The 26,112-nt window shown below is 48.0% G+C and overlaps 1 protein-coding gene across 1 annotated transcript in view; it reads right to left on the reverse strand.

Moving 5' to 3' along the window:
- The window catches only part of Dnajc16 (DnaJ heat shock protein family (Hsp40) member C16), a 32,673-nt gene extending 8,403 nt beyond the window's left edge, over nt 1-24,270 (reverse strand). Inside the window, exons 1-9 of the mRNA XM_006975453.4 lie at nt 23,993-24,270; nt 22,190-22,374; nt 17,651-17,717; nt 15,688-16,021; nt 8,269-8,453; nt 5,878-5,982; nt 5,018-5,176; nt 1,818-1,948; nt 691-874 (exon numbers count right to left, since the gene is read on the reverse strand). Coding sequence (XP_006975515.1) covers nt 691-874; nt 1,818-1,948; nt 5,018-5,176; nt 5,878-5,982; nt 8,269-8,453; nt 15,688-16,021; nt 17,651-17,717; nt 22,190-22,356 — 1,332 coding nt within the window. The 5' untranslated portion in view covers nt 22,357-22,374; nt 23,993-24,270. The remainder of the gene's footprint in view (nt 1-690; nt 875-1,817; nt 1,949-5,017; nt 5,177-5,877; nt 5,983-8,268; nt 8,454-15,687; nt 16,022-17,650; nt 17,718-22,189; nt 22,375-23,992) is intronic.
- Nucleotides 24,271-26,112: the final 1,842 nt, after the last annotated feature.

The following is a 26,112-nucleotide window of genomic DNA, read 5'->3' on the forward strand; positions in this document are numbered from 1 at the left end:
CTCACAACCATCTGTAATGAGATCTGGCGCCCTCTTCTTGTATGTGGGTATACATGCACACAGAACACTGTATACATAATAAATAAATAAGTCTTTTTTTTTTTTAAAAAAAGGACTGGAGAGATAGCTCAGTGGTTAAGAGTGCTGCCTGCTCTTCCAGAAGTCCCGAGTTCAATTCCCAGCAACCACATGATGGCTCACAACCATCTGTAATGAGATCTGGTGCCCTCTTCTGGCCTGCAGGCAGAACAGTGTATACATAATGAATAAATAAATCTTTAAAAAAAAAAAAAAAACTATTAAAAAAAAAAAAAAAAGAACCAGACTTCTGGGAGGTGGGCGGCGAGAAAGGAGGTTTCCAAGCACATTAGCAGTGGCCTGAGATTTGGAGAATGGGGCCTCTACAGTTCTGCACCACTACAGCTGACCTAGGGAAAGCTGCTGGAAAAGGCTGACACACCTCAACCTTCCCTTATGGGAAGCGGCCAAGATGGCTCAGCTGGGACAGTACCAGACTACAGAAGAATGCCTTCCGCCTTCCAGAGAGGACCATTAGTAAAATGGCTAAGTGAAAGATGGAGGTCTGACTAGACTCCAACCAAGTCTTAGAGGTTTCCAGATGTTTGCACTCTGTACTCAGCACTCCCAAGACAGGAGGCGCGGGGCTGAGGGCTGGGGCTCATGGCTTACCCCTGACTTCCCTTGGAACGCCTCGCTGTCTGGTAGCAAGGTGCTGGCAAATTCCTGCTGCCGGCTGCTGTAGACGTGCACGAACCGTACGGTGTCCTGAGTGTTTGCCAATGCAAAGGACAGGAAGGCGTCGAAGGGTTTGCTTGGCTTGTTAGCCTCGGCCGTCAGCAAAACCACACAGTACCTGGACGAACAAGAGAGGAGGTCCTAGAACCAACCCGGGCCGGGCCAGGGCCAGGCTTGGCAACTGCTGCTAAGCAAAGAGGAGACACATCTTGCATGATGAAAACCTGTCTCTGAGGAAACTTTGAGGAGCCATGTGTCCCAGTCTCCTCTCTCAGGGAGGAGTGGCTGGATCTATCTCAGGGCAGAGGTGACAAATCTCATTCTGAAGGGGCTGCCTCTGCAAGGTTCTAATGGAAGCCCAGCGTTCATTTCTTCATCCCCCTGAACATTTGCTGGGCTCTCAGGCAACGTTCCCACCCTTGTTCCAGTGGAGAAAACAGACATCTGACACACAGACACGAAAGTGGGTAATGACAGGTGCTGGGAGAAAAAGAGGACGGGACAGAGAGGCTGGTACAGGCTGAAGTCACACTCCTGCAGACCAGGAAAATGCCACCTGATGCTTGAGCAGAGACTTGAATCAAGTGCTGGAGGAGAAGAAAAGAGGGCGGAGCAACTTGACGTGCCCTGGGTTTGGAGAGCTCAGTGACAGATGTGTGGAGAACAGATGGAAGAATAAGGGAATGGACGGGAGCAGAGACCCTATGGGACATGGTGGTGGCCTGCTCAAGAGTGGCAGTGGTAAAACAGTGAGGTCCCAGACAGCTCTGAAAATGTGTGTGTGTCTGGGCGTGTGTGGATCAATCCTCTCCTTCCACCACATGGATCTCAGAGATCAAAGCCAGGCGGTCAGGCTGGACAGCAAGCGCCTTGACTTGCTGAGCCATCTTACTGGGCTTCCAGATATCTGCTAGATATAGTGGCCCATGTCTACTATTTCAGCATATGGTGCAAAGGTACCCTGGACTAAGGTACCTCACCCCATCATGGTTTAACTGCCCCGCAGGAAGACAACACTGTTCCCTCCCACTTCAGTAAGAGGCAGAGCCTGGAGTTCATACTTCCTCTGTCGGTGAGACCGCTTCACAGGACAGAGTTCATGGAAGAGCCGCTGGCTAGTCAGCCGGGCCGCCAGCAGGTACTTGTTCTGGGCGATGAAGTCCTCAATGACCTGCTTCTTCAAGCCTCGAGCCTGGAGAAACACGAACAAGCATTCAGTTTCCACACTGCAAACGGGCTTTACTCACAAGCTTACGGAGACTGTGGCTGACTGTCTACGGTAACATCACCAGGCGAGAAACGTGCGGAGATGTCCGATAACTCAGGTGAAGGTGATGATGCAGCCAGGTCGTGCTCGGGGGAAAATCAAGAGGTTTCTACTTTGTGACTGCATACCGTTTTACACTAGCAGCTTGGAAAAGTCAATCATTTTGATTTTTACACAAATATATTTCCATTTAGGATCTGTAGCAAACTGAACAATTCAAAATAAACCCCAGGGCTAGGGAGGTGGCTCAGTGGTAGAATGCTGGTCTAATAAGCACGAAGCCCCAGGTTCAATCAATGGGACCTCAAAAAACGACAGAATGAAACAAAATACCCAAACACTTGGTTTTTGTTTTTTGAGACAGGGTCTTACTATGTACCTTGGTAGGCCTGGAATTTGCTATACAGACCTAGATGGCTTCAAAGTCACAGAGATCCATCTGTCTGCCTCCCGGGTGCTGGGATTAAATCATATGCCCATTCCCCTTTTGAGACAGGCTCTCCTGTAGCCCAGGCTGGAACCCAACTTGTTATGCAGCTGAGGCTGACCCTGGATTTCTGATCCTCCTGCCTACCTTCCTAGTGCTGGGACTCCTGGCATGTGCCACCACACCCAGTTTGTGTGGTGCCTGGAGTGAATGCAGGGCTTTATACGCCCCAGGAGAGCGCTACCCCTCAGTGACATCCCAGCCCTCCCCACACAGTTACTAAGAATGAAGAGGCAGACGACCGAATTGCCACTGACTGCTTTGTCATTGCTGGCATGCATTTTAAAGGACAGACATGACACAGGAGAAGCAATACTGCCACCAGCCTCAGATGATACTGTGTACTTAGCCAATCCTAAGGACAGAAGAGATGACTGACTATAGACATATCTGCAAAGTTGCTGGATGATACAAAATCAGTGTCTGAGAACCAACCGTATTCCATTCTCAGCAGATGCGGTCTCACCAGTATGGAGAAGGGAGAGCCCATAGAGAAGATTCTGGGCCAGTGAGATGGCTCAGTGGGTAAGGGGGCTTGCCGACAAGCCTGACGATCTGAGTTTGATTCCCCAAACCCCCAGAGTGGAAGGAAGGAACTGACTTCCACAAGCGGTCCTCTGACCTCCACAGATACGAATGTGCACAGGTACACACAAATGAATAAATGTAACTTTTAAAAAGGTTAATAATCTTCACTCACCGACACACTCACAGCCTTTCGTGCTCTACCTGCTGCCCTTCCACCTCTTTAAAAATTTTTGAGATAAGGTGTCAAGTAGCCCAGGCTGGCCTGGACTCGTTATGTTAGTTGAGGATGTCCTCGTACTTCCTTCCTCTGGCTTCTCCCTCCAGAGTGCTGGGATCACAGGCCTGCACTGACGTGCCTGGCCTCCACAGTGCTGGGGATCCAACCTGGTGCTTGTGTCTGCCAGGCAAGCACCTGACAAATGAGCTCCTGCGACAGCGCCCCCTACCGCCACCCACGTTAGCTTCCTCAGCCTCCAAAGTGCTGAGATGATAGCACTGCCGCCAAGGCCAGCCTCCTCCTGCCTTCCTGAGCTCTCCCCGTCCGTCCGTCCGTCCGTCCACCTGTGTAAGGGTCATCTCCGCTAATCTTTGCTGTAGGCAGCTCGAATTCAGCACCCCTAAGACAAACTGGCTCTCTTCCTTCCCTCCCTATCAGCCATTTCCCCGTCTGGTTCTGCCCCACGGAATGACCTTCCTTATTTCCAGTTTCCCACACCCCTATTCTACACAACGGTAGACTGCCTTTTGGTCTTTCCCCCCTGACTGAACCACTTTAGGTACAGTCCATGGACGATACCCCAGTCAGCACCATACTCACTACACAGAAGTCAGGCACTGAAATGTTTAGTGACCAAAAACAAAACATGTTCTTTTTATTTTTAATTATGTGCTTATGTGTGTGGGTCTGTGCACATGAGCGCAGGCAAACGAAAGGCTGCCCAGAAGGGATGGACAGGCCCCTTGGGACTGGACTTACAGGTGCTTGGGACCTTACAGGGTACAGGGAACTGAACTCTGGAACCCTGGGTCCTCTAGAAGAGCAGTACATGTTTTTTAACTGCTGAGCCATCTCTCCAGCACCCCAAATAAAGAATTTAGTAAAACTTATTGCAGCCTCACTTAAGAGCCAAGGGCCAGTGGGCATGGTGGTACGCTCAGGAGACAGAGGCAGGCAGAGCTCTGTAATTTCAAAGTCAGACTAGTCTCTACATTGAGTGAGACCTTGTTTAAAAAACAACCCCCTCCCTCGTAGTTGGTGGTGGCACATACCTTTAATGCCAGCACTCGGGAGGTAGAGGCAGGCAGATCTCTGTGAGTTCGAGGCCAGCCTGGGCTACAGAGTGAGTTTCAGGAAAGGAGCAAAGCTACACAGAGAAACCCTATCTCGAAAAGCCAAAAAAACCAAACCAAATAAAAAACTAACCTTCAAAACCAACAATAAACATCTCTTCTCTCAAACCAACAAGTCTCCTGCCTCAGCCTTTAGAGTACTGGAATTCCAGGCATGTGGCATCTGAGATAAAAATTTTTAAAGCAAAACATCACTGTGTCATATAAAAAAAACCAGCAAAATTTAGTGCATCAGTAGAAAGAAATGGCAAACGAGTTTCTCCTTTTTCTCCAGTTTGGCTCAATTTTGTCTTTCTCTGATTTATTCCTGAGTGTGCATGTGTGTGTCTGAGCACACCCGGGGTGGCTTTCTCTTTCCACCACACGGGTCCCAGGGAGAGAACTCAGGTGGTCAGGTTAGGCAGCTAACACTCTCATCCACTCAGCCCTCTTGATGACTCCCTACTCTTTCATTGAGACAAAGTCTCCTTGTAGCTCAGGCTAGCCCCAGACTCCTTATGCAGTGGAGAATGACCTTGAACTCCTGCCCTTCCAGGGCTGGGACTACAAAGCTCGCTTCAGCGGTTGCTTATTTGCTGGAGGCTGAGGTAAACCGAAGGACGTCTTGACAGGAGGTGATTCTCACGTACCTGGATCACATCAGCAGGCTTGTTTATGTGCTCTTTAAAGATCAGCATGGTGGGGGCATAGATGTTGATGTTATACTCCCTGGTCATCTCTTCCACACCTCGCAAGCCGATGTACACATACCCGAAGGACACGTAATCTTTGTATGCAAAGGCCGTCAGCTGTGAGGGCAGAGGGAGGAAAGGGAATCGACAGCTTAGGATCCAGCTTACAAAGCAAGTGGGCCCTGTTAATGTCAGCGGCTGGGATGAGCCACCAGCTTATGGATCCCATGAGTCTTCCTCACCCTCACACATTCACTTCAGGAATTCTATGATAGTTTATGCATAAAAACTGAGCAAAGGTAAACACAACTACTCTTCTTATGAGATAAAACAAAATAATGATTATGCTGAAATCTTGCCCGGGTACATGTGTGTCCTTGTGTGTGTGTGTATGTGTGTGTCCATCCAGCCCAGCAATAAACTACAACGAACAGCCTTATCTCAAACACTTGAGACCAGAAATGCTCAGACTTTTCCAGTTTGGACTATTAGCATATTCATAACGAAGTATTCTTGGGAACAGCATCAAATTTAAACACAAAGAATCTGTATGTTCCACATACACCTTATCCACACAGCATGAAGGTAACTGTGTGTACATTTAGTGTGCCTATGTCTTGACTGTGACCTGTCACATGAGGTCGGGGGTGGAATTTCCTGCTTGTGGCATCGAGTCCATGTTCAAGAGTTTTCTGATTTGGGAATTTTCAATTAGTGATGTTCAATATGTAATTACACAAAAGACAAGCAGACAATGGGCTGCGGATCAGAGCTGGCTCCCCGACAGGACCACGAGGCGCTGCCCCAGGGGTGGGTACCTTGTACAGCAGTGGCACCGCCGGTGTCTGGCCGAACAGGAGGGCGTGAGGCTTGTTCTCCTGCTGCCAGCCAGAGAGGAATCGCACGTAATTTTTATTTGTAACCTTAAATTGGAGATAGAAGGTTAGTTGCAATATTTAATTTTGAAGAAAGATTTATTTTTATTTTTATTTTTCTTTCTTTCTTTCTTTTCTTTTCTTTCTTTCTCTCTCTCTCTCTCTCTCTCTCTCTCTCTCTCTCTCTCTCTCTCTCTCTCTCTCTTTCTTTCTTTTTGGTTTTTTGAGACAGGGTTTCTCTGTGTAGCTTTGCGCCTTTCCTGGAGCTCACTTGGTAGCCCAGGCTGGCCTCGAACTCACAGAGATCCGCCTGGCTCTGCCTCCCCAGTGCTGGGATTAAAGGCGTGCGCCACCACCACCCGGCTATTTATTTTTATTTTTGTATATGTATGCTTTGCCTGAATGTATGTATGTGTACGACACATAGGTCTGGTGCTCACAAAGGTCAGAAGAGGGCATCAACTTCCCTGGAACCAGAGTTACAATGGTTGTGAGCTGCCATGTGGGTGCTGGGAACTAAACCCAGGTCCTCTGGAAGGGTAGCCAGTGCTCCTAACCTCTAAGCCATCTCTTTGGCCCCAATATTTAATTCTTAACAACTGTATTATACTGCTGTCAGGAGATAAATAAACTAGGGATATTTATTATATCCCCCTCAATATATATATATATATATATATATATGTTGTTTATTAAAAAAAATTAAAAAATACGGATAAGTAATCTTTTTGTCTTTTTTGAGACAGGGTCTATGTAGCCCTGGCTATCCTAGAATTTGCTATGTAGACCAGGCTGGCCTCGAACTTACAGAGATCCAGCTGCCTTTGTCACTAATTGTTTTGTCTTAGACAAAACCATCAGAAGAATGGAGGCATAGAGACCATGTGTTTATAAACTCTTACTGAATGACGGAATGACTGACCATGTCATAAAGTCACTTCTGGAGTTGGTTCTTTTTCTGTTGTTTTGGTAGGAGTACTGGGGATTGAACCTACAGCCTCCGCATGCTAGCTAAGTGCTCTACCATTGGCTCCACCCTTGTGTAGCTTGTTCTTGTTTCATTTTGGGTGACTTGGGTCTCCTAGGCGCTGGGGATTGAACCCAGGGCATTACCAAGCACGAGTTCTACCATCAGCCTCTCAGAGTGCACTTCTGCAGACATGCAGCACTGGCCCTTTAAAAATGGCTGAAGTAGGGCTGGAGAGATGCTCAGTGGTTAGAGGTGCTTGCTGGTCTTGTAGAGGACCCAAGTCTCAAACAACAACAAAACAAAATCACACTTTTTTATTTTGTGTACATGTAGGTACATGAGCTATGCATGCATGTGTGGGACAGAGGACAACCTGCAGGAACGGGTTCTCTCCTTCCACCATGTGGGTCCTCGGGCATCAACTCAGGCTGTCAGGCCTGGCAATGAGCACCTTCATCTGCTGAGCCAGCTCTCTGGCTCACACTGAGCTTACTGTGTGTGTGTGTGTGTGTGTGTGTGTGTGTGTGTGTGTGTGTGTGTGTGTGTGTGTGTTTTAAAGATTTATTTATTTATTATATATACAGTGTCTGCCTACATGCCAGAAGAGGGCACCAGATCTTATTATAGATGGTTGTGAGCCACCATGTGGGTGCTGGGAATTGAACTCAGGAAGAACAGCCAGTGCTCTTAACCTCTGAGCCATCTCTTCAGCCCCTTTGTTTTGTTTTTAAGACAAGTTTTCTCTGTGTAGCCCTGGCTGTCCTGGAACTCGCTCTGTAGACCCAGCTGGCTGCCAACTCCACCTGCCTCTGCCTCCCGAGTGCTGGGATTGAAGGTGTGAGACACCTCAGTTGGCTCCTCACTAGCTTCTAAAGTTCCAGAAATAACACTTCATTTAATGAGTCTGCTGGTTTTGGTAGATGTGATCCTTAAAAACGTAGAAACCAAATGTAAATTCACTTTTTTTCTCAATGAAATCTGGTTTGAGCATTTTTTCCCCCCAGAGCTGAGGATCAAACCCAGGGCCTTTAGCAAGCGCTCTACCACTGAGCTAGTAATTTTTGTAGAATAAATTCATGCAGGTGAACAAACACATAGCCATAAATCCTATCACGTCATCTAACTTCGTTGTTGTTTAGGAAACACGACAGTGGCTTCAGATCAGGTTCCTGGGATGGGATAACACTTGTGAGCTGGTTATTAATAGAGTGACCTTCCTCCGGCTCTGTACTCCTGCTTCATTCAGCCTTCAGTCACCCAGGCTTTATCAGGAAAATTGGGTGAAAGGAAACGGTATATGCCAGGCTGCTCAGAGTGAAGACTGGGAGGTTCTGGTTGGCAGCCCGTTCTCAGCGGACACTCACCTTCTCCACCAAGTTCCCTGGAAGAAGACTCTCCACGAACTGCCGTAGGTTCTCATGAACCACTGCATTGTGGAAGAAGGAGATTTTCCCATTGATGATTCCTAGGATGGAGGGGGTACTGTGTGCTCCCAGGTGATGAGCCAGGCGTCTTTCGTAGCCAGCATGGACGACACCAATCCCCACACCTGAAAAGCACGGAAGAGTTCCATGAGGCCTTTCTGAGACTCTGGCAAGAAGGAATCCTGACAAGACCTTTACAGCGGGAAGTGAAACTGGACCGGGTTGGAGTAGATATTTTTCTAATAGCTTGTCTAGCATTTTTTCCCAATGTTAGAACTCTAGATTGGTCAGTTTTTCTATTAGAACAATCTGGTAATATTTACAAATAATTGCAAACCTGAATATCTTCTAAGCCTGTTATTTCTAATTTTGGGAGCAGGTCATGAGGAAATGCTTTACAAGAAAAAAAGAGGGCTGGAGAGAAGATTCAAAGGATAAAGGGGTTTGTTGCCAAGCCTGAGATCCATCCCTAGAACCTACAAGACATGAAGAGAATTGACTCTGGCAGGTTGCTCTCTGACCTTTGTACATTTTTGTACACACACACACACACACACACACACACTCACTAAATAAATAAATGCAAAAGAGAGAGAGAACAATCTGTACCCCTGTTTCTACCCATAAACAGACAAGGATAAACAAGGTAAGGGCCAGTGACTCAGCAACGGTGTCCCTTCCAGCACCACAACAGCGGTCACCTCTTCTCGCCCTCGGGACCACATCTCCCTTTATACACATTACTTTATTGAGAGACTGAAAAATACACACTTTGGGCCTATGAGATGGCTCAGTGGGTAAAGGAGCTTGCTGTACAAGACTGACCACTTGGGTTTGACTCATGGAACCCATGGAAAGGTGGGAGAATCACCTCCACAGAGTTGCCTCTGACTTCCACATGCTTGCTGTTGCATCTGTATCTCCTCCAACACCACGCACACAATTAGAAACAACGTAAAAAACATAAATTCTTAGGCTGGAGAGAGAGTGCAGAAGTTAAGGGCACTAGCTGCACAGGGATCTAGGTTCAATTCCCAGCATCCACAGGGTGACTCACAGCTGTCCATCACTCCAGTTCCAGAGAATCAGACACCCTCTCTGGTCTCCTCAGGCCCCAGGCACATATTCGGTGCATAGTTGTACACACTGGGCTGGGTGTGATGATGCACACCTTTAATCCCATCACAGGGAGGCAGAGGCAGGCGGATCTCTGTGAGTTTGAGGGCAGCCTGGGCTACATAGCAAGTTCCATGCCAGCCAAGGCTACAGAGAGATCCTGTGTCTTAGTCACTGTTCTGCTGCTGTGAAAAGACGCCATGACAGGCAACTCTCACAAAGGGAAAGTATGTAATTGCCACTTTCAGTTTCAGGGTTTGGTCCATTGTAGTCATGGCAAGGAGTGTGGCAGTGTGCAGGCAGACTCAGTGCTGGAGAAGTGGCCGAGAGTTTTACATTTGGCTCCACAGGCAGCAGGAAGAGAGCCACTGGGGCTGGCTTGGGCTTCTGAAACCTCCACCCCCAGTGACACACTTCCTCCGACAAAGCCTTTTCTCCTTACCCTTCTCAAGTATTGACCCTCCTTGATGACTAAGTATTCAAACATACAAGCCTAGGGGGGGGCCATTCTCCCCCAACCCCCGGATAGGGTTTATCTGTATAGCCTTGGCTGTCTTGGATCTCATTCTGTAGACTAAGTTGGTCTTGAACTCACAGAGGTCCGACTGCCTCTGGCTACCAAGTTCTGGGATTAAAGGCATGCGCCACCACTGCCCGACTAATGGGTGGCATTCTTAATCAAACCACCACATCTGTTTCAAATAAAACCCGGACATACATGCAGACAAAATGCCCATTCACATAAAATAACAATAATTTGAGAGAATCCGTACCCCCTCTCCCCCTATCTCCTCCCTCTCTCTCTTGATAGGGCTTCACTATGCAGCTTTCGCAGGCCTAAAATTTTATATGTAGACCAGCCTCTGCCTCTGTCTCTTGGGTGCTGGGACTAAAGGTGTACAGCACCAACATGGCTACAAATTCCTTAAAAAGGGAAAGAAGGCACAGGAGACGGCCCAGTGAGTAAACACCTTGCCACATAAGCCTAGTGACTTGAGTTCAGATCCTCAGAACCCACGTAAAGCACTGGATGTGGTAGTGTGCATGTGTAATCGTAGCCTTCCTATGGAGAAATGGGAGGCAGAGGATCACCGAAAAGCCTGGCGGCCAGCTATCCTGGAGTACACAGCAGGGTAGAACCAAGGTACAGACAGACCTTGCCTTAAAACAAGGCGTGAAGCCGGGCGGTAGTGGCGCACGCCTTTGATTTGAGCACTTGGGAGGCAGAGACAGGCGGATCTCAGTGAGTTCGAGGCCAGCCTGGTCTACAGAGCAAGTTCCAGGACAGCCAGGGCTACACACAGGGAAACCCTGTCTCGAAAAACAAAAACAAACAAACAAAACAGAAAAACAAGGTGTGAAGCAAGAACTGATTTCCCGAATTTGTTCTCTGACCTCCACAAACACGATATACACAAATACACCTACAAAATTAAAAAAACAAAACAAAAAACACAAAAAAAGCAACCAAATTTTGAAAAAGTAAACAACATTAAGTTAACACCATTCAAGAGTCCATGAGAGCCCTGTGAGGAGCTGGTGTTCAGCTGTTCATTTTTTTCTGTGTGTGTGTGTGTGTGTGTGTATACGAAGACACAGGCTGTAAGGGGGGGTCCTCTTTTTCACCAGACATGAGCTCCAGTTAACACCTGTGTCTTCTCTTGTTCTTTCATTTAACTGGATGTCTGGAGGGCCAGCTACTCTACTAAGTGCAAGATTAACACTCAATAAGGAGACACTGTTTTGGGGGCGTCTGGGAGACTTGAGTGTCACCTGCAACTGAACTCCTGGTCTCCTCGCCCAGAGCTCCACCCGCCTCTGCCATTCCAAACATGGCAGCTCCATTCCTCCCAGCACACAGCCCAAACAACAGAGAGCCACCCTTCTCTCGTCCCTCACACCCACATCCAATCTGCCAGCCAGCCTCCTGGATCTCTCTTCAGAAGATGCCAATGCAGCAGCTTTTCACCACTCCCATAATCCTTTTCCTCTACCCCCTCCTCCCACCTCACTATGTAGCCAGCATGACCCTGAACACCCCCATCCTCATGCCTCTGGCTCCCCAGGTGCTTGGATTACAGGTGTGCACCACAGCACACAGCTTCCTCTTGGCTGGCTGCTACAGTGGCCTCCTAAGTGGTCTTTCCTGTTGCAGTCTGTTCTTCACATAATCATCAGATTGTTCCTTCTAAATGAACCACACTATTCTTCTGTCCAAACCCGGCAAAGAAGTATTCACTCTACTTGGAATCAAACCACGGTCTTCAAAAAGGACAATGGGACCCTTCACGGTGTGGTCCCTGGTCCCATCTCCTCTTTTTTCTCCTCCTTATTCTTAGCTTGCTCTAGCCCAGATCAGACAAGGATGCTACAGCTTTGGGGCCCTGGCCCTGGTCCTGGCCCACTGGTGTCTCTCTAGCTAACATCCTCACCGACTTCAAGTCCTTCTCAGAAGGCTCACATCAGCCCATATTAAAGCAGTGTCTCCCAAACCCACTCACTTTCCGTCTTTCCATAGCTTACCGTTTCCACAGCGGTTCAGGGAGCTACATTCGGGGTCCTGAGCACACTGAGTACATGCTGACTCTGAGCTGCACCCCAACTGCAGCTCCCCATCCGCTAGCACAGTTCGCACACGTCCTTTTCTGCTCATTGTTTATAAGCTGCCTTCCACTTCTAGAATGAAGGCTCTAAGGAAGACGGGGTCCTGGTTTACCACCAGCATCAGACCAGAGCTGGGCACAATGAAAGTGGGCTACTGTTCTGAGACAGGGTTTCTCTGTGTAGCCCTGGCTGTCTTGTAACTTGATCTATAGATCAGGCGGGCCTCGAACTCACAGAGATCTGCCTGCCTATGCCTCCCAAGTGCTGGGATTAAAGGTGTGTGACACTGCCTGGCTAACCAATTCATTTTTATACAACGGAGCTGTGCAGGAGATGGGAAGAAGCCAACTGCTTTCCTACCGTCACATTTGGCACTCAGCACCTTACTTCTGTGTGTGTGTGTGTGTGTGTGTGTGTGTGTGTGTATGTGTATGTGTGTATGTGTGTTTGCACTCACCAACACTTAGAGGCTGATGTTGGGTGTCTTCTAGTTTTCACCCAATTATTTATTGTTATTTGTAGGGAGCCGCTATTCAAAGATGGCGCTGGCTTCCTGGTAGCCTAGCTGTAAACAACTCCATATTTGGCTATGATGCACGAGTATGGTAATTGGCCTTATGTCCTCAGCCTATCCTGTGGCTCCCCGTGCTAGCATTCTGGCGGGACCCAATCACAGTACGGCACGTTTGCCTGATTCCCTATATAAGCAGCTGCAGTTTAGTCCTCGGGGCCCCTCACCTCCCGCTCTCCCTTAATCAAGAGGCGCTCCAATAAAGTGTGATCTGAGAAGAATCCTCGCGTGGTGGTCGTTCTTCCTCGCTGGCCGAGGAGCGCGCCGCAGTTATTGTTGCTTGTGTGTGTGTATACATGTGCACCTGCATGAATACCCTATGGTATGAATGTGGAGATAAAAGGACAGCTTTCACCAGGCATGGTGGCACAAACCTTTCATCCCAGTACTTGGGAGGCAGAGGCAGGCAGATCTCTGTGAGTTCAAGGCCAAATTAATCTACATAGCAAGTTTGGAACAGTCAGGGCTATATAGAGAAATCCTGTCCCATAAAAACAAATAACCACAACCACAGAGACAGGAGACAATCAATGCCCGAGTTTGAATTCCTCTCACTTCCAACCACCAGTTTGTGGCCTCTCTCAACCAAGTTCTTCAATAAAGCTATCAGCCAAGTGGTCCCAGGGAGTCTTTCATGACCCGCCTTTATCCCTGACTCCGACATTTTCCTTCTGTAGGAGGCGATGGTGCCTGGTGTTGCTTTGGCTATGGTAACAGTCACCACACACCATGTCAATTTCTCATCTTAAAGTTCTGGAGACAAGGAGTCCAGTTTATCCCACAGGGCTAAGTCATGGTGTCAGCATGGTTGGCTTTCTTTGCAAGCTGCAGGGAGAGTCCATCTGGACCCTTTCCAGCTCCTGGTGACTGCCTGCATCTCTTGCTTTGTGGTCCCTCTGTGTGACATCTAACCCCGGCTACCATGCCTGATGATCAGAGTTCCATGCCCAGAACCCACATAGTGGAAGGAGAGAACTGAGAGTCATCCTCTGGCCTCCGTGTGTGCTCAGACGTGTAAAATAAAATGTAATCTGTGAAATGTAATGTAGCCGTGGTCCTAAAGTGCTCAGAGGTTTAGCATCCACACTGTTCTCTCCACGTAAGACAGTTCCGCTTCATGACCAAGACGCTCTCAAGTTAGTGGCTCCTGCCCCATCTCCGCTCTCCTCATGCCGTACACACCACGAGTGACCAACTCCCACTGCCTCTGCTCACACCACGCTCAACTCACGCACGACCTCTTCCAGAGCAATTGGATCCAGGCTCAGGGACACAGGCTGCCAAAACCCAGTATCTGAGTATCCTGCACAGCACACTAAAGGTTTGTTTTGGAACAAAGATGACCCAACAATTTCCAGAAGTCCACAGTCCACTCTTTTCAGAGAACTCTGGTCCTGAGGGTTGAATTTACTCCTTTTAAAATTACCAAATAGGTGTCTCTACAGGTGGCTGGCGCACACACACACACACACACACACACACACACACACACACACACACACACACACACACACACTCAGTAATATCAGCACTGAAGAATCACTAAAACAAATATTCTCTCTGTATCACTAAAATTTTCCTGGCCCCAAGTGCTGAATAAGCCTGGATGTGGTAGCATACACCTTTAATTCCAACACACAGAGGCAGAGGCAGAGGAGCAGAGAGGCAGAGGGACAGAGGCAGAGACAGGTAGATCTCTGCCTCTCCTGAACTTAATTGATTTTTCAGACAGGGGCTTTCTCTGTAGCCCAAGTAAATTGTCCTGGAGCTCAGTATGTAGCCCAGCCTGGCCTTGAGCTCAGAGAAATCTTCCTGTTTTTGCCACCACCCAAGTGCTGGCTCAAACCTGTTTTTTTTTTTTTTTTTTTTTTAAAGATTTATTTATTTATCATGTATACAGTGTTCTGTCTGCATGTGTCCCTGAAGGCCAGAAGAGGGCGCCAGATCTCATTACAGATGGCTGTGATCCACCATGTGGTTGCTGGGAATTGAACTCAGGACCTCTGGAAGAGCAGTCAGTGCTCTTAACCTCTGAGCCATCTCTCCAGCCCTCAAACCTGTTTTTTAAGTCACCCAGACAGTGGGATTTAGTTATGGCAGTCCTAGCAAGTTACCACCTCGTGTGAGGCCATGGGTTCTCTCCATGTGTCATTCCTACCACCTGAGGGCAGCTTTAGTAGCCAAGGACTTCCTAGCTTCCCGACTGTACTCTCAGCTTTCTGATGAGGGACCTGGGTATCACACAGATAAGCTTCAAATCAATCAGGCAGAAGGACAGCAGCGGGCCAGCGAGATGGCTGAGCCAGGAAGGTGTTTGCACATAACACTGACCACTGGGTTCACTCCTCAGGATCCACGTAAAGGTGAAGGAGAGAACGGAGTCCTCAGAGTTTCCTTTGATCTCCACAGAGTACCACGACACGAGCTTCTCCCCGCTACCCAATAACAATTAAAAAGCCTGGCATAGTGGTGCATGCCTTTAAGAAATTGAGAGGTTGTGAGTTCGAGGCCAGCCTGGGCTACCAAGTGAGTTCCAGGAAAAGGCGCAAAGCTACACAGAGAAACCCTGTCTCGAAAAACCAAAAAAAAAAAAAAAAAAAAAAAAGAAATTGAGAGGCTAGAGGGATAGCTCGGTGGGTAAGAGTACTTGTTGCTCTTACAGAGGACCTGGGTTCGATTCCCAGTTCCCACAACCTTCTGTAACTGAAGTTCCAGGGATCTGACACCCTCTTCTGGTCTCCCCAGGCACCAGGCATCCAAGTGGTAAACAGAACAAATTTATGAATGGTGAGGAGAGGTGCTCTGTGGTTAAGGGCACTTGCTGCTCTTGCAGAGGACCCGGGTTCGGTTCCTAGCTCCTACATGGCAGCTTATAATCCTCTCTAACTCCAGCTTCATGGAATCCAATGCCCTCTTTGGGTCTCCATGTACACTCCATGCATGCAGTACATATACATACATGTGGGTGAACACTCATATACATAAAACACATGAACCTTCAAAAGAAAAAAAAAGCATGACCAGTGTCACCTCTTGTATAAATGTATCCTAACGAGGACATGACTTACCCAATCCTTCCAATTCCTGGACCACTTCTTTCCAGACAGGCTCGATGTGGACACAGCTAAAGCACCAGTCGGACGTGACTTTAATGAGGTAGGGCTTCCTGAAGCTGTCGGGAAGCACTTCGTTCACGTAGTGGGAAAAGTGCAGCAAGTACTTCTCGTCGATGGAGTCCCGCCGCTCCGAATTGAAGGGGAAGTGGAAGAAGGACTCATCGAAATAGAAGTTCTCATGGAAGTGGCGGAAGCGGTACTCGCGCTGCTGCTTCTGGTAACCCTGGTTCTCACCAGCGTCTCCATACTGGTCGTAGTTGGTCCTCTTTTCCTCATTGGACAGAATCTACAAGCAAGGAGACAAGGAGTCTGAAGGAGGAAGTGGTTTACCAAAGGTCTTTCCTCTCGCTTCTCTTCTTTCAGGACTGAGGACTGGAGCCAGGCCTTGTGTGCCCTGGCAAGGCCTCTGCCACCGAGCCCCAGCCCAGCCCCACAGGGCTTTTCTGTAAGCAGCCGGAACGACACAAGTACATTTCTAATAAACGTAGAGTAGGGGTGCTGGGGGAGGGAGAAAAGGAGGGGGAGACCTTGACCTGACCATCCCTAGAATCCACACGGCAGGAGAGCCAACTCAGGCAAGTTTTCCTCTGACCTCTACATGAGTGCTGTGGAGCTTGGAAACCCACAAAATACACACATACACAAAATAAAAAGGTTAATCTCAAGCCTCCAAACAGAAACATAAACCCCTCAAATTTAATTTGTTGAGGTCTCCACACTCATATTGAAATTAAGGCTGTCAACCATCTCAGTAAATACTAGCAAACAAGTAACAAAGAAGACCCGACATAATGACATCACCAGGATCCATCACAAGATTACCCTGGCTGTGTCTTTGGAGTTAAAATCATTTGGATTTGGTAGGATTGAACACCAAAAAGTAACCAAAGAGTAGAGTCCAGTGCCTTGTGCATGAGCTGACCTCAGTTTTTAAATTTACGTTTACTTAATGTCTGCCAGAACACAGGTGTGGCGGTCAGAGGACAACTTGCAGGTGTCAGTGTTCTCCTTCCGCCACTTGGGTCTGGGGGATCGAACACAGGCCTTTGGCCTTGGCAGCAGGAGCCCTTACCCACTGAACAATTTCCCCACCTACTTTGATTTACTGAACGGTAACTTTGAAGACTAAAATTCGATAATCTTTCTAGGTGATGAGTCACTGTACAGCCTAAGTACTATTTGCTGAAGCACATTACCCTGACAAGTCAGGCAGCCAAGATTCACCACTTATGTGTATTCTAGGTCATGCTATTTAAGGTGACATGTTGGAGACTTAACAAAAATCTTGTGTTTTAAAGTTATTTGCAACCTTGTGTAACCAGGCAAACTGGTGTGTGATTCTTTAACCTAAGTGTCTACAGTCATAACAGACATCTGCTCTGGGTAACTGCACAATTCTAATTAAAGCTTTCAAAGTGGGCCAGGTTTTCCAGGAGCTGAAACATTCAGGCACCTGCTTCAACATGTTGGAGGGGCAAAGCGATTTTCTCTAACATCATGAGGAAACTGGGTCAGGGGGTGGGGAATGTGCCCTGCTGAGGGGATGGTATGGTACTGATCACCTTTGGCCTGTGTTCCTTTTGTTGTGCTCTGTGTATGTGTCTGCATTTCTGTTTGCATGTATGTGAGCTCATGTGCTGTGGAAGCCCAAAGCTGCACCTTACTCACTCAGCCAGAGTCTCTCAACCAAACCCAGAGCTCTCACCAAGGCTAGCCTAACTAGCCGGCTGCCCTGGGGATCCTTTCTCAGCCTTCCGAGCGCTGCAATTGCAGGTGGCCCATCAGGCCTTTGGTGGGCTCTGCAGATCTAAACTTTGGACCTCCTGTTTGTATGGCTGAGATGCTGAGCCATCCCCAGCCCCTCCACCCCATTTTCTAGATGCTAGCAGAGGCACTGGAGCATCTGACATGGTACCTCGTAGGCTTTGCTGATCTGAATGAACTTGTCCTCGGCTCCAGGGTCTTTGTTTTTGTCGGGATGCCTGAAACATAGACGGCACCAGTGAGAAGAGAATTTTTTATGCATGATCACTTTATAACTTTATATACAGCTTACAACATCAGAGAAGCAAGGGGAAGGTGGTTTGGTTAGGACTGTTTTCTAAAATAAATGGTAGAAACAATCAGTTGCTTCACATGACCATAAAAGATGCAACTTAAACACAGACAATTTCCTCTCAAGATGCTCTAGCTGAGCACATTTTCAGAGCACCACAGAGCACCATGGCATGCTGCTGAGAGGCGACACAGATGTCCCCTCATCCTGTTCTCAAGCACGACTGAAGAGGGCTGGCTGGAGGCTAACCCAGTCATTCATGCTGTCCCTGGACAGGAGTGCTCCCTCGCTGCATCATGTCGGTCTTGCAGGTGTTCTAGTTTTTCCCCTGAACACAGGACATTTTCTCTGGGGACAAAAACTGTTTTTTGAGACATGGTCTCAGGTAGCCAAGGCTGGCTATAAACTACTGAGCTTCCTGCATCTACCTTGGAGTATGGGACTGCAGGTGTACACCGCCTCACCTTGGCAGCTCTGGGGGTTTTTGGTCTTGGAGAGTGGTCACCTTTGCTTCCTTGCTGTCTTCTAAGACTGAAATCAGACTTTCATAAAGAATTTCGATGGTCATGACATGAAGAGACTCCGTGACTGTTTGACACAGGAGCTGGGTATATAGCTCAGGCTGGCCTCAAACTCTTCATCTGCCTGCCTCAGCATCATGAGAGCTGGGATCACAGGCCAGTTCTACCACACCCAGCCCCACTTATTCTTTGCTGTTGTTTTGAGACAGGGTCCCTCTATATAGCCCTGGTTGTCCTGGAACTCTTTGTGGACCAGGCTGACCTCAAACTCAGAGATCCACCTCCTTTTGCCGTTTAAGTATTGGAATTAAAGGTGTGCACCACTAAGCCTGGACCTATTTATTGCCCCCCCCCCAAGGTTTCTCACCAGGTTGGCCTCTAACTCACAGAGATCCACCTGCGTCTGCCTCCCAAGTGCTGGGATTAAAGGCGTGCACCAGCACCAGCACCGCCTACCCATTTATTCTTTATATAATCACATCCACTAACCTTACGAAATTTCTTCTAGCAAACATTCTTGGAAGGAAAACAATTCATAGGGAAGTAGGAAAGACTGACAACTCATCAAATGCATTGAAATAAAAAAAAATCTACAATTCAGTAAACTTATCTAAGCAGGAATGTCTGAGTGGTTTATATCCCACATTTCACTCTCTAAAAACAAGGAACTTCATGTGACCTGAACTTGGATTCCACCCTGCTCTTCCCCACTGAATCCTTGCATTAACTATCACTGAGGTTAAAAAGTAAGTGCCAGGTAGGCACAAGGAAAACAGCAGGACTTGAGGGGATGGGATGGCGGCTCCAAAGCATGTTTCTGGTTCTTTTAATATTCAAATCAGGTTAGAGGAGGAGCGGATAAAATTGTGCAAGCTTGCAAATGATGACTGACAGGAAGAGCTACACAGGGCAGGAAGAGCGGGAGAGACTTTGCAGGAGACTGAGGCAGGGTCTGTGGCAGCTGAGTATGAGAGGTCAGCTGAGAACCTTGGAAGGCACTTGACAGTCTGAACTGATAAGAAATACTTCCCCAAAAGTGGAGACCTCTCAAAGTTGCAAGTACTTGGAAAAGGGAAGTTCAGCCCTAGGGGAGTATTGTCCAATGCTGTGTTCAGGGAGTGAGACAGATTCATGAGCTGCCTCATGCCAGGCAAACTTTGAATTTCATAGTGAAGGAAACACTGTGCATGGGCTCGACTGTCAGCGTGACCTCTGAAGGAATAGAAATGGAGATGCAAAGAAATCATTTCAGTAAGAATGAGGCAGACTGATGCACCTTGGCTGGGCAAGGCATGTTACGACAATCTGCTTCTCTTCTGGGGGCCTTAGGTACTCTGCTAGCACGCATGGCAAATAAAAGTACCCATGATGAGACAATTCTTGGGCAAGAAATACAGTTTTCCTGACAGAAAACACAGTCATTTCACATGGTTTCACCAAGCAAGTAACAGTTTTTGTGAGGTCTAAGAAACCCTTAGGAAAGCACTTGGCAAAAACGGTCCGACTGCTAACCATTTCCCTAGCCTCGGATCATTCTGGAAGTCAAGCAGGGCTGTAATGCCACTTCCAATGTTTCTATGAATCCTTCTAGAGGAGACACAGACTAACGGAAGTGAGAAACACTGCCAAGGCCCAACGGGGAGAACACAGGAGGACGGTACAAACGTGCAAATAAAATACGATTTCAATGCACAGAGCCAACACTGTTCATTTGCATGGTCATGAATTACTCCAAGAGACTCTAACAGGAGGAAAAGGACACAGTTCATTTAGTCAATAGCAGAACACCTTTTAAAGCTCCAGATAGAAAAGTCACAGCTGTACACTGCAGTAGGTCCCACATCCTTAAGCTAACATTCTGCCCAGCCAAGGCTATATATCCTGTCCAAAGGCTGTTATTTCTGGAATAACTACAGATTGTCATTTTGCTTTAAGCACAGAGAGGCATGGCCCTGAAATATTACTGAAAGCCAATTTGGCAGAGAATTACTGGAAAGAGGCCATGCATTATTCGACAATGTGTTTCAGCATCCAACTGTAGATTCCTTATGATATGAATATAGCCCCAAACATGTATTCATAACATTATAAACGACCTTTGACCTTTACCACAACTAGTTTAGAATCAAGCTAAATCTGCTCAGTGAGGAAGAATGGTGCCAGCCAGAGCTAGGCAAGGTTACAGACTCATCTGCCTAGGGCAGTGATGCAGCCGCCCGACTTGACACTCTTTCCCGCCAAAGCACTAACCTGCTCAACCGTACTCATGCACCAGTGGGCAAGAGATCGAGAAGCCAAAGGCGATACAGGGTTACCAGCTCTGAGCTCTGACCTTTCTGTTTGTATATCGTGTTCAAACATCTTTTGCATGGGCTAATCAAATGGGTACAATGAGACGGTGAGCATGCAGTAGGTGCTCAATAACAGTACTCCTGTTCCCCTTTCTGGGGTACTTAACACTTGTGCCTCTCTGGCTTGGCTGAAGGTATCCTGAGAGAAGTTTGCCTAAAATAGATTAACACTTACTGCTCCTCGCTAATTATAATCCTGAAAACACAGGTAGAATTGTGATAGTTCTCATGAGTACACACAACACTCCAGAGGCAGGGGATCCCTATGAGTTCAGGGCCAGCTGGATCTACATAGCAAGTTCAAGGCCAGGTAGGGCTACATAGCAAGATGCCTGTCTCAAAAAAAAAAAAAAAAAAAAAAAATTCTGATAGCTCTCTTAATATTTTTTTTAAAAGTAATATAATACACTTGGTTCTTGAATTTCCTTTTAAAATTGGAGGCCAAAGTACTTATTTTAAACTTTTTTAAAGCACAGAGAGTTAGAGAACAGAACTGTATAACATTCCTTATAGCATTTATACCCATAAAGAAATGCTTTATAGGGGCTGGAGAGATGGCTTAGTGGTTAAGAGTACTTGCTGCTCTTACAGAGGATCTGGGTTCAGTTCCTGTACTCACAATCAGGCCACTCACAACTGCCTGTAACTCCATCTCCTCTTCAGATATATACACATAATAAAAATTAATATCTTTAAAAAACAGAATTACTTTATAGGTCAGGCATGGTGGTGGCTCACACCTTTAATCCCAGCACTTGGGAGGCAAAGGCAGGTGGATCTCTGAGTTCAAGGCCAGCCTGGTCTACACAGAGAGTTCCAGGACAGCCAGGGCTACACAGAGAAAACCCTGTCTCCAAGAAAGGCATCAAAACAAAACAAAACCAACAAACAAAAACAAAAAAGAAAGACATCTAATCATTGTTGACTGTTTTCCTTCTTTATTTGCCCAGGCTGTCCTCAACTCAGGGTGGGTGAGCCTCTGCCTCTGCCTCCCAAGTACTGGGATCATAAGTGTAGGGTACCATGTTCAGTTTGATTACTTTTTTTTTTTTTTTTAATCAAAGTTACTTCTTTTTTCTTGTTTTTTTCAAGACAGGGTTTCTCTGTCTGGGTCTGACTGTCCTGGAACTCTCTCTGTAGACCAGGCTGGCCTCAAACTCACAGAGATCTGCCTGCCCCTGCTTCCTGAGTGCTGGGATTAATGGCATGCGTCACCACACCTGGCTTCAAAGTTACTTATTACTTTAACATTAAATATCCAACAGTATCTAAGACAATGCTCTAAGCCATTCTTGAAGGGTGTGTGTGTGTGTGTGTGTGTGTGTGTGTGTGTGTGTGTGTCAAAGTAAACACAGGTTTTGTGATCACTAGAAATGACGGGACATAGGCCGTTAGCTGAATACCAATACTTTAGACAGCTATATATACTGAACACAGAAACAGACAGACAAGCCATCGTAATTTAGGCTTCAGCCAGCTGCTGACTGCTTAGCGTATGTTAAACTTCCATTCTTGGTTTCACATACCATTCCCGGGCGAGCTTCTTATACGCCTTTTTAATGTCAGTCTGACTGGCTGTGCGGCTGACCCCCAGGACTCTGTATGGGTCAAAATCCAACGCAGACAGGCCTTGCAGGGTCAGAAAGAGAACTATCCAGAACCACCAGGAAACGCTCAGCTTTTTCACCTCCATCTCTCTTCCTTCCCAGAGCTGGAATATTAAAAGGTCACTTTAGCTTCCAGGGGCAGAAACCTGGACAGTCTTGCTTTTTTAGGTGAGGAGATAAAAGATATAAAGGATTAAACAAAAGATTTTTTTTTAAAAAAAAAAATGGGAATGTGTCAGTCTAGTTGACTCTATCCTAACAAAACAAAACAAAACCCAAGCTGGGCAGTGGTGGCTCACACCTTTAGTCCTAGCACTCAGGAGGCAGATACAGGGAGATCTCTGAGTTCAAGACCAGCCTGGTCTACAGAGCAAATTCCAGGACAGCCAGGGCTACACAGAGAACCCTCTCTTGAAAAACAAAACGAAAAAATACTGAAAATGGACGAGCTGAAATAAGTAGCAACCACGAGAATATATTCAGGATGACCAGGAGACTGCATTGCAAATACACAATTCCATCTGTCCTTACAATAAACTTAGAATTATCGGCTTCGGAAATAAAGTCATAAAATCATCATCCAACTTATCATGTACTAAATTAGAGTCTGGGACCATTGTGGCATTTCTGGGCACTAAATAAATACTTAAGTAAAACGGTTTAAAAGTAACTGTGCAGTGATGTTCAGTAAGCCTGCTGTTATTTTTTTCACAATGTTCATTCAAGGGAGAAAATAAGAAGCTGTTCTTTAATTCGGTTAGCAATTTGATTATTGACTATGGAAACTTCAGCTATGAAAAAGTGGTTAATTTTTTTTTTCCCATTTAAAGAAAACTATCAGGAAAGACTTGAATAGGCATGGCTTTAAAATGTTTAAACTCCAACTCTGCTGAAGGGTTGAACTCAATGTGGGTTTTGGAATAATCTTGGCTGGTTGATGAGATGGTGTGGTATTGGGGACACACACAGGGCCATGATCTTTTATACCACACACTGTGTTCATGGATCACATTTATCTTGGCCTCACAGTGTTAAGGTTCAGTGGCTGACACCTTAGGAGGGTGGATTTTGACAGGTGCAAGGCAAACGCTGTTTGGGAGTCTTCACAGACCAGCAGGCCACTGTTTAGAACTGTACACGCACTAAGTAAAATCCACAAGCAAGCCAGTTTCTCCCTTAAGACAACCTGTTCCGAGCTCACCTGGCTTTGGGATTAGATTGGGGGGGCAGGGGGGTGTCTGTCCACCACCACTCTAGGGCCTAAACCTGTGTTCTTGCTGACAGGGTGGGACTGAACACTAGCACCTAGAAGGATATTCATGGGCGGGGGTAGGGGAGAGTGAAGTGGGTAAGGGGGTTTACTAAGCAGAATCCACCAGTCCGGCTGGGTGGGTGCGGTGGGGAAGTTCTTTGGCTGACACTCTCCAGCTCCAGGGGGCCGGCCTCAGTGCAGGGGACGCCCTGGCCAACAGGTAGCCCTCGGCGTCCCCAAAGGCGGGCGGCGGCGGCTCCCCGGAGGCTCTGCAGGACCAAGTTCGGCCTCGGGCGCTCGCCCGGGTCGCGACCTTCCGGGAGGCGGCCCCCTCCCCCGCCGCCCCGGTTCCTGTCGGCTCCCGGGTCCCCCAGGGCCCAGCGCGGGCTGAGGACGCGGAGGACCTGACGGGAGATCACCGAGCCTGTGGGGCCCCGCCGCGTCCGCGCGTCACGCCGGGAAGGAGTTACCGGGAAAGGGCACCGGCCCAACCGGCCGCAGCGTCCGTGCTCCAGTGAATCCGCCGGGGCCGGCGCTTCCAGTCCACACCGGAGCACCTGGGGAGGAGAAAGAGGCGGGGCCCAGGCTCGAGCCGTCACGTGACATTTAAAGACGCCGCGCTCCGAAAGCGCGCCCAGGACAGGTTGGGCTAGGCGAACTTTTTGGCCCCTGCCAGTCACCGTAGGCACGTGGATCTGGCGTGGTTGCTATAGGAACGGAGCGCGCTCTTCTGCTAGGTCCGAAGGCTTGATCTTGACCAGCGAGGCCAGAACGTGCTTTCTAGCGAGGCGGAGTCGCTAAGCATCACGGGATGCCAGGAAGACCTCCCGGAACCGGGGAGGGGTTTCCACTGGTTGCCAGAAGATGGCCTACGTCTAGCAACAGTTGCTAGGACGGGGACGCGGTCGCTGGTCCCAGTTCACTTTAACCCTATTCATAGAATCCTAGAGCGTCAGAGTTTGAGCCGACCTTAGGGATTCTTTCTAGTCCACCTCTCCATGTACTGAGGCTCAGAGAGGGCCAAAGACTTGCCCAAAGCCTAGAATTCAAGACTCAAAATACTGTTTATCATCAAGAATGTTCTAGTCTGGGACTTAAGCAAGCACTGGGAAGGGGGTGTGGTGAATAAGGCTGACATTTTTCGCGTCTGTGATCGAGGTCTCAGGGGATGTATTTTCTATGCTATGTATGCCTCGTGTTGAGATCTTATGTAATCGTTTGCTTTTATCACTAAATCTAGCATGCTGTTTTAATTGTTTGTTTCCGAGGGTCTCCCTGTGTCTCCTTGGCTGGCCTGGAACTCGCCAGGTGAACCAGGCAGGCCTCCAGCTTACAGAGTTCCACCCGCTTCTGCCTCCCGAGTGCTGCCATACCCGGCTGTATCTTTTATTTATTTATTCCATATCGTCTGTCGCCTGGTTCTTCCAGGAATGTAAGCTCCCATAGGTAGGGTCTCTTACCTGTCTTGTTCAGCACTGTAACACCGTCTCAACAGACCTTGGCATGTACAAGCTACCAATGAATATTTTCATATTTGCAAAAAAACTGAAAAAATGACACTAAAGCCTACAACACCCTCACTCGCCCCGCCCGTGTAGGGAATGAAGTGAGTGCTCTACCATTGAGTTCTACTTGCGTTCCAGTGCCTAAGGTTGTGCTGCTCAAGTGACCTATAAGTAACTGAGCTCCTGCACTACCCCCAACAGGCCAACATGGAGTCATTCATGCTAGTTTTTATTTATTTATTTATTTTGGTTGCCGTTGTTGTTTTCCTGTTAGGAATGTGGCAGGGATAAATAACATAAGGAGTGTAAAGTGGCTAGCACAATGCTCATTTACTTTTGATTCGTGAAATGAGTGTTACAAAACCTAGAGAAGAGAGGACCAGATTCCTGGCAGTTTCTCCGAAGGAGGTGGCAGGGAGGGAGGGAAGGAGAGGAGAGGGAGATGGAAGTCTGTGTGGGCTTATTTGGATGACTCACGATAGTGCGAAGCAACACACGGAGTAGTGGACAAGGAGGGAGACGCGAGGTTTCATTAGCCGCAAGGATGGGGCTTGACAAAAAAGCCACAACCAGCAAGGGGCTTGAATGATGTGGGACAGACCTCTAGACATGGCTTCCTTTCCTCTTGCCAGTAAGTGTGACCTTTTCAGTGTCTGTAGAAGTAGGGTCGCTACGTCCGGGGAAAAGGTGCCACAACTGCTAAGAAGAAAGGTGCAAGGAAGCAACAGAACCACACAGCCTAGAACCTAGAGAGTCCTGGGGGCGTGATAGGAACGCGGCGGCGGGCGGGAGGGACGCAAAGTCACGTGGGGGTGGCCTAAGGGGGCGGAGCAATGTTATGTGGGCGGTGTTAGAGGCGGGGCGAGGGAGCAAGAGCGGGACCTGAGAGCTAGGCAAGGTCCACGACGGAACAGCGCCGTAGGGAAAAAGATGTGGGGTGGGGCCTGAGTGCCCGACCAGGGGAGGGACTGAGCAGCAGGATGGGGGCGGGTCCTAGGGGCGGGGGGAAGAACCGTGGAGAGGGAGGGCGGGCCTAGGGGCGGGGCGAAGGGACCTCTTGGACGGGGTGTTGGTCTAGGAGGCTC

This window comes from Peromyscus maniculatus, chromosome 2, assembly GCF_049852395.1.
Source record: "Peromyscus maniculatus bairdii isolate BWxNUB_F1_BW_parent chromosome 2, HU_Pman_BW_mat_3.1, whole genome shotgun sequence".
Lineage (NCBI taxonomy): Eukaryota > Metazoa > Chordata > Mammalia > Rodentia > Cricetidae > Peromyscus > Peromyscus maniculatus.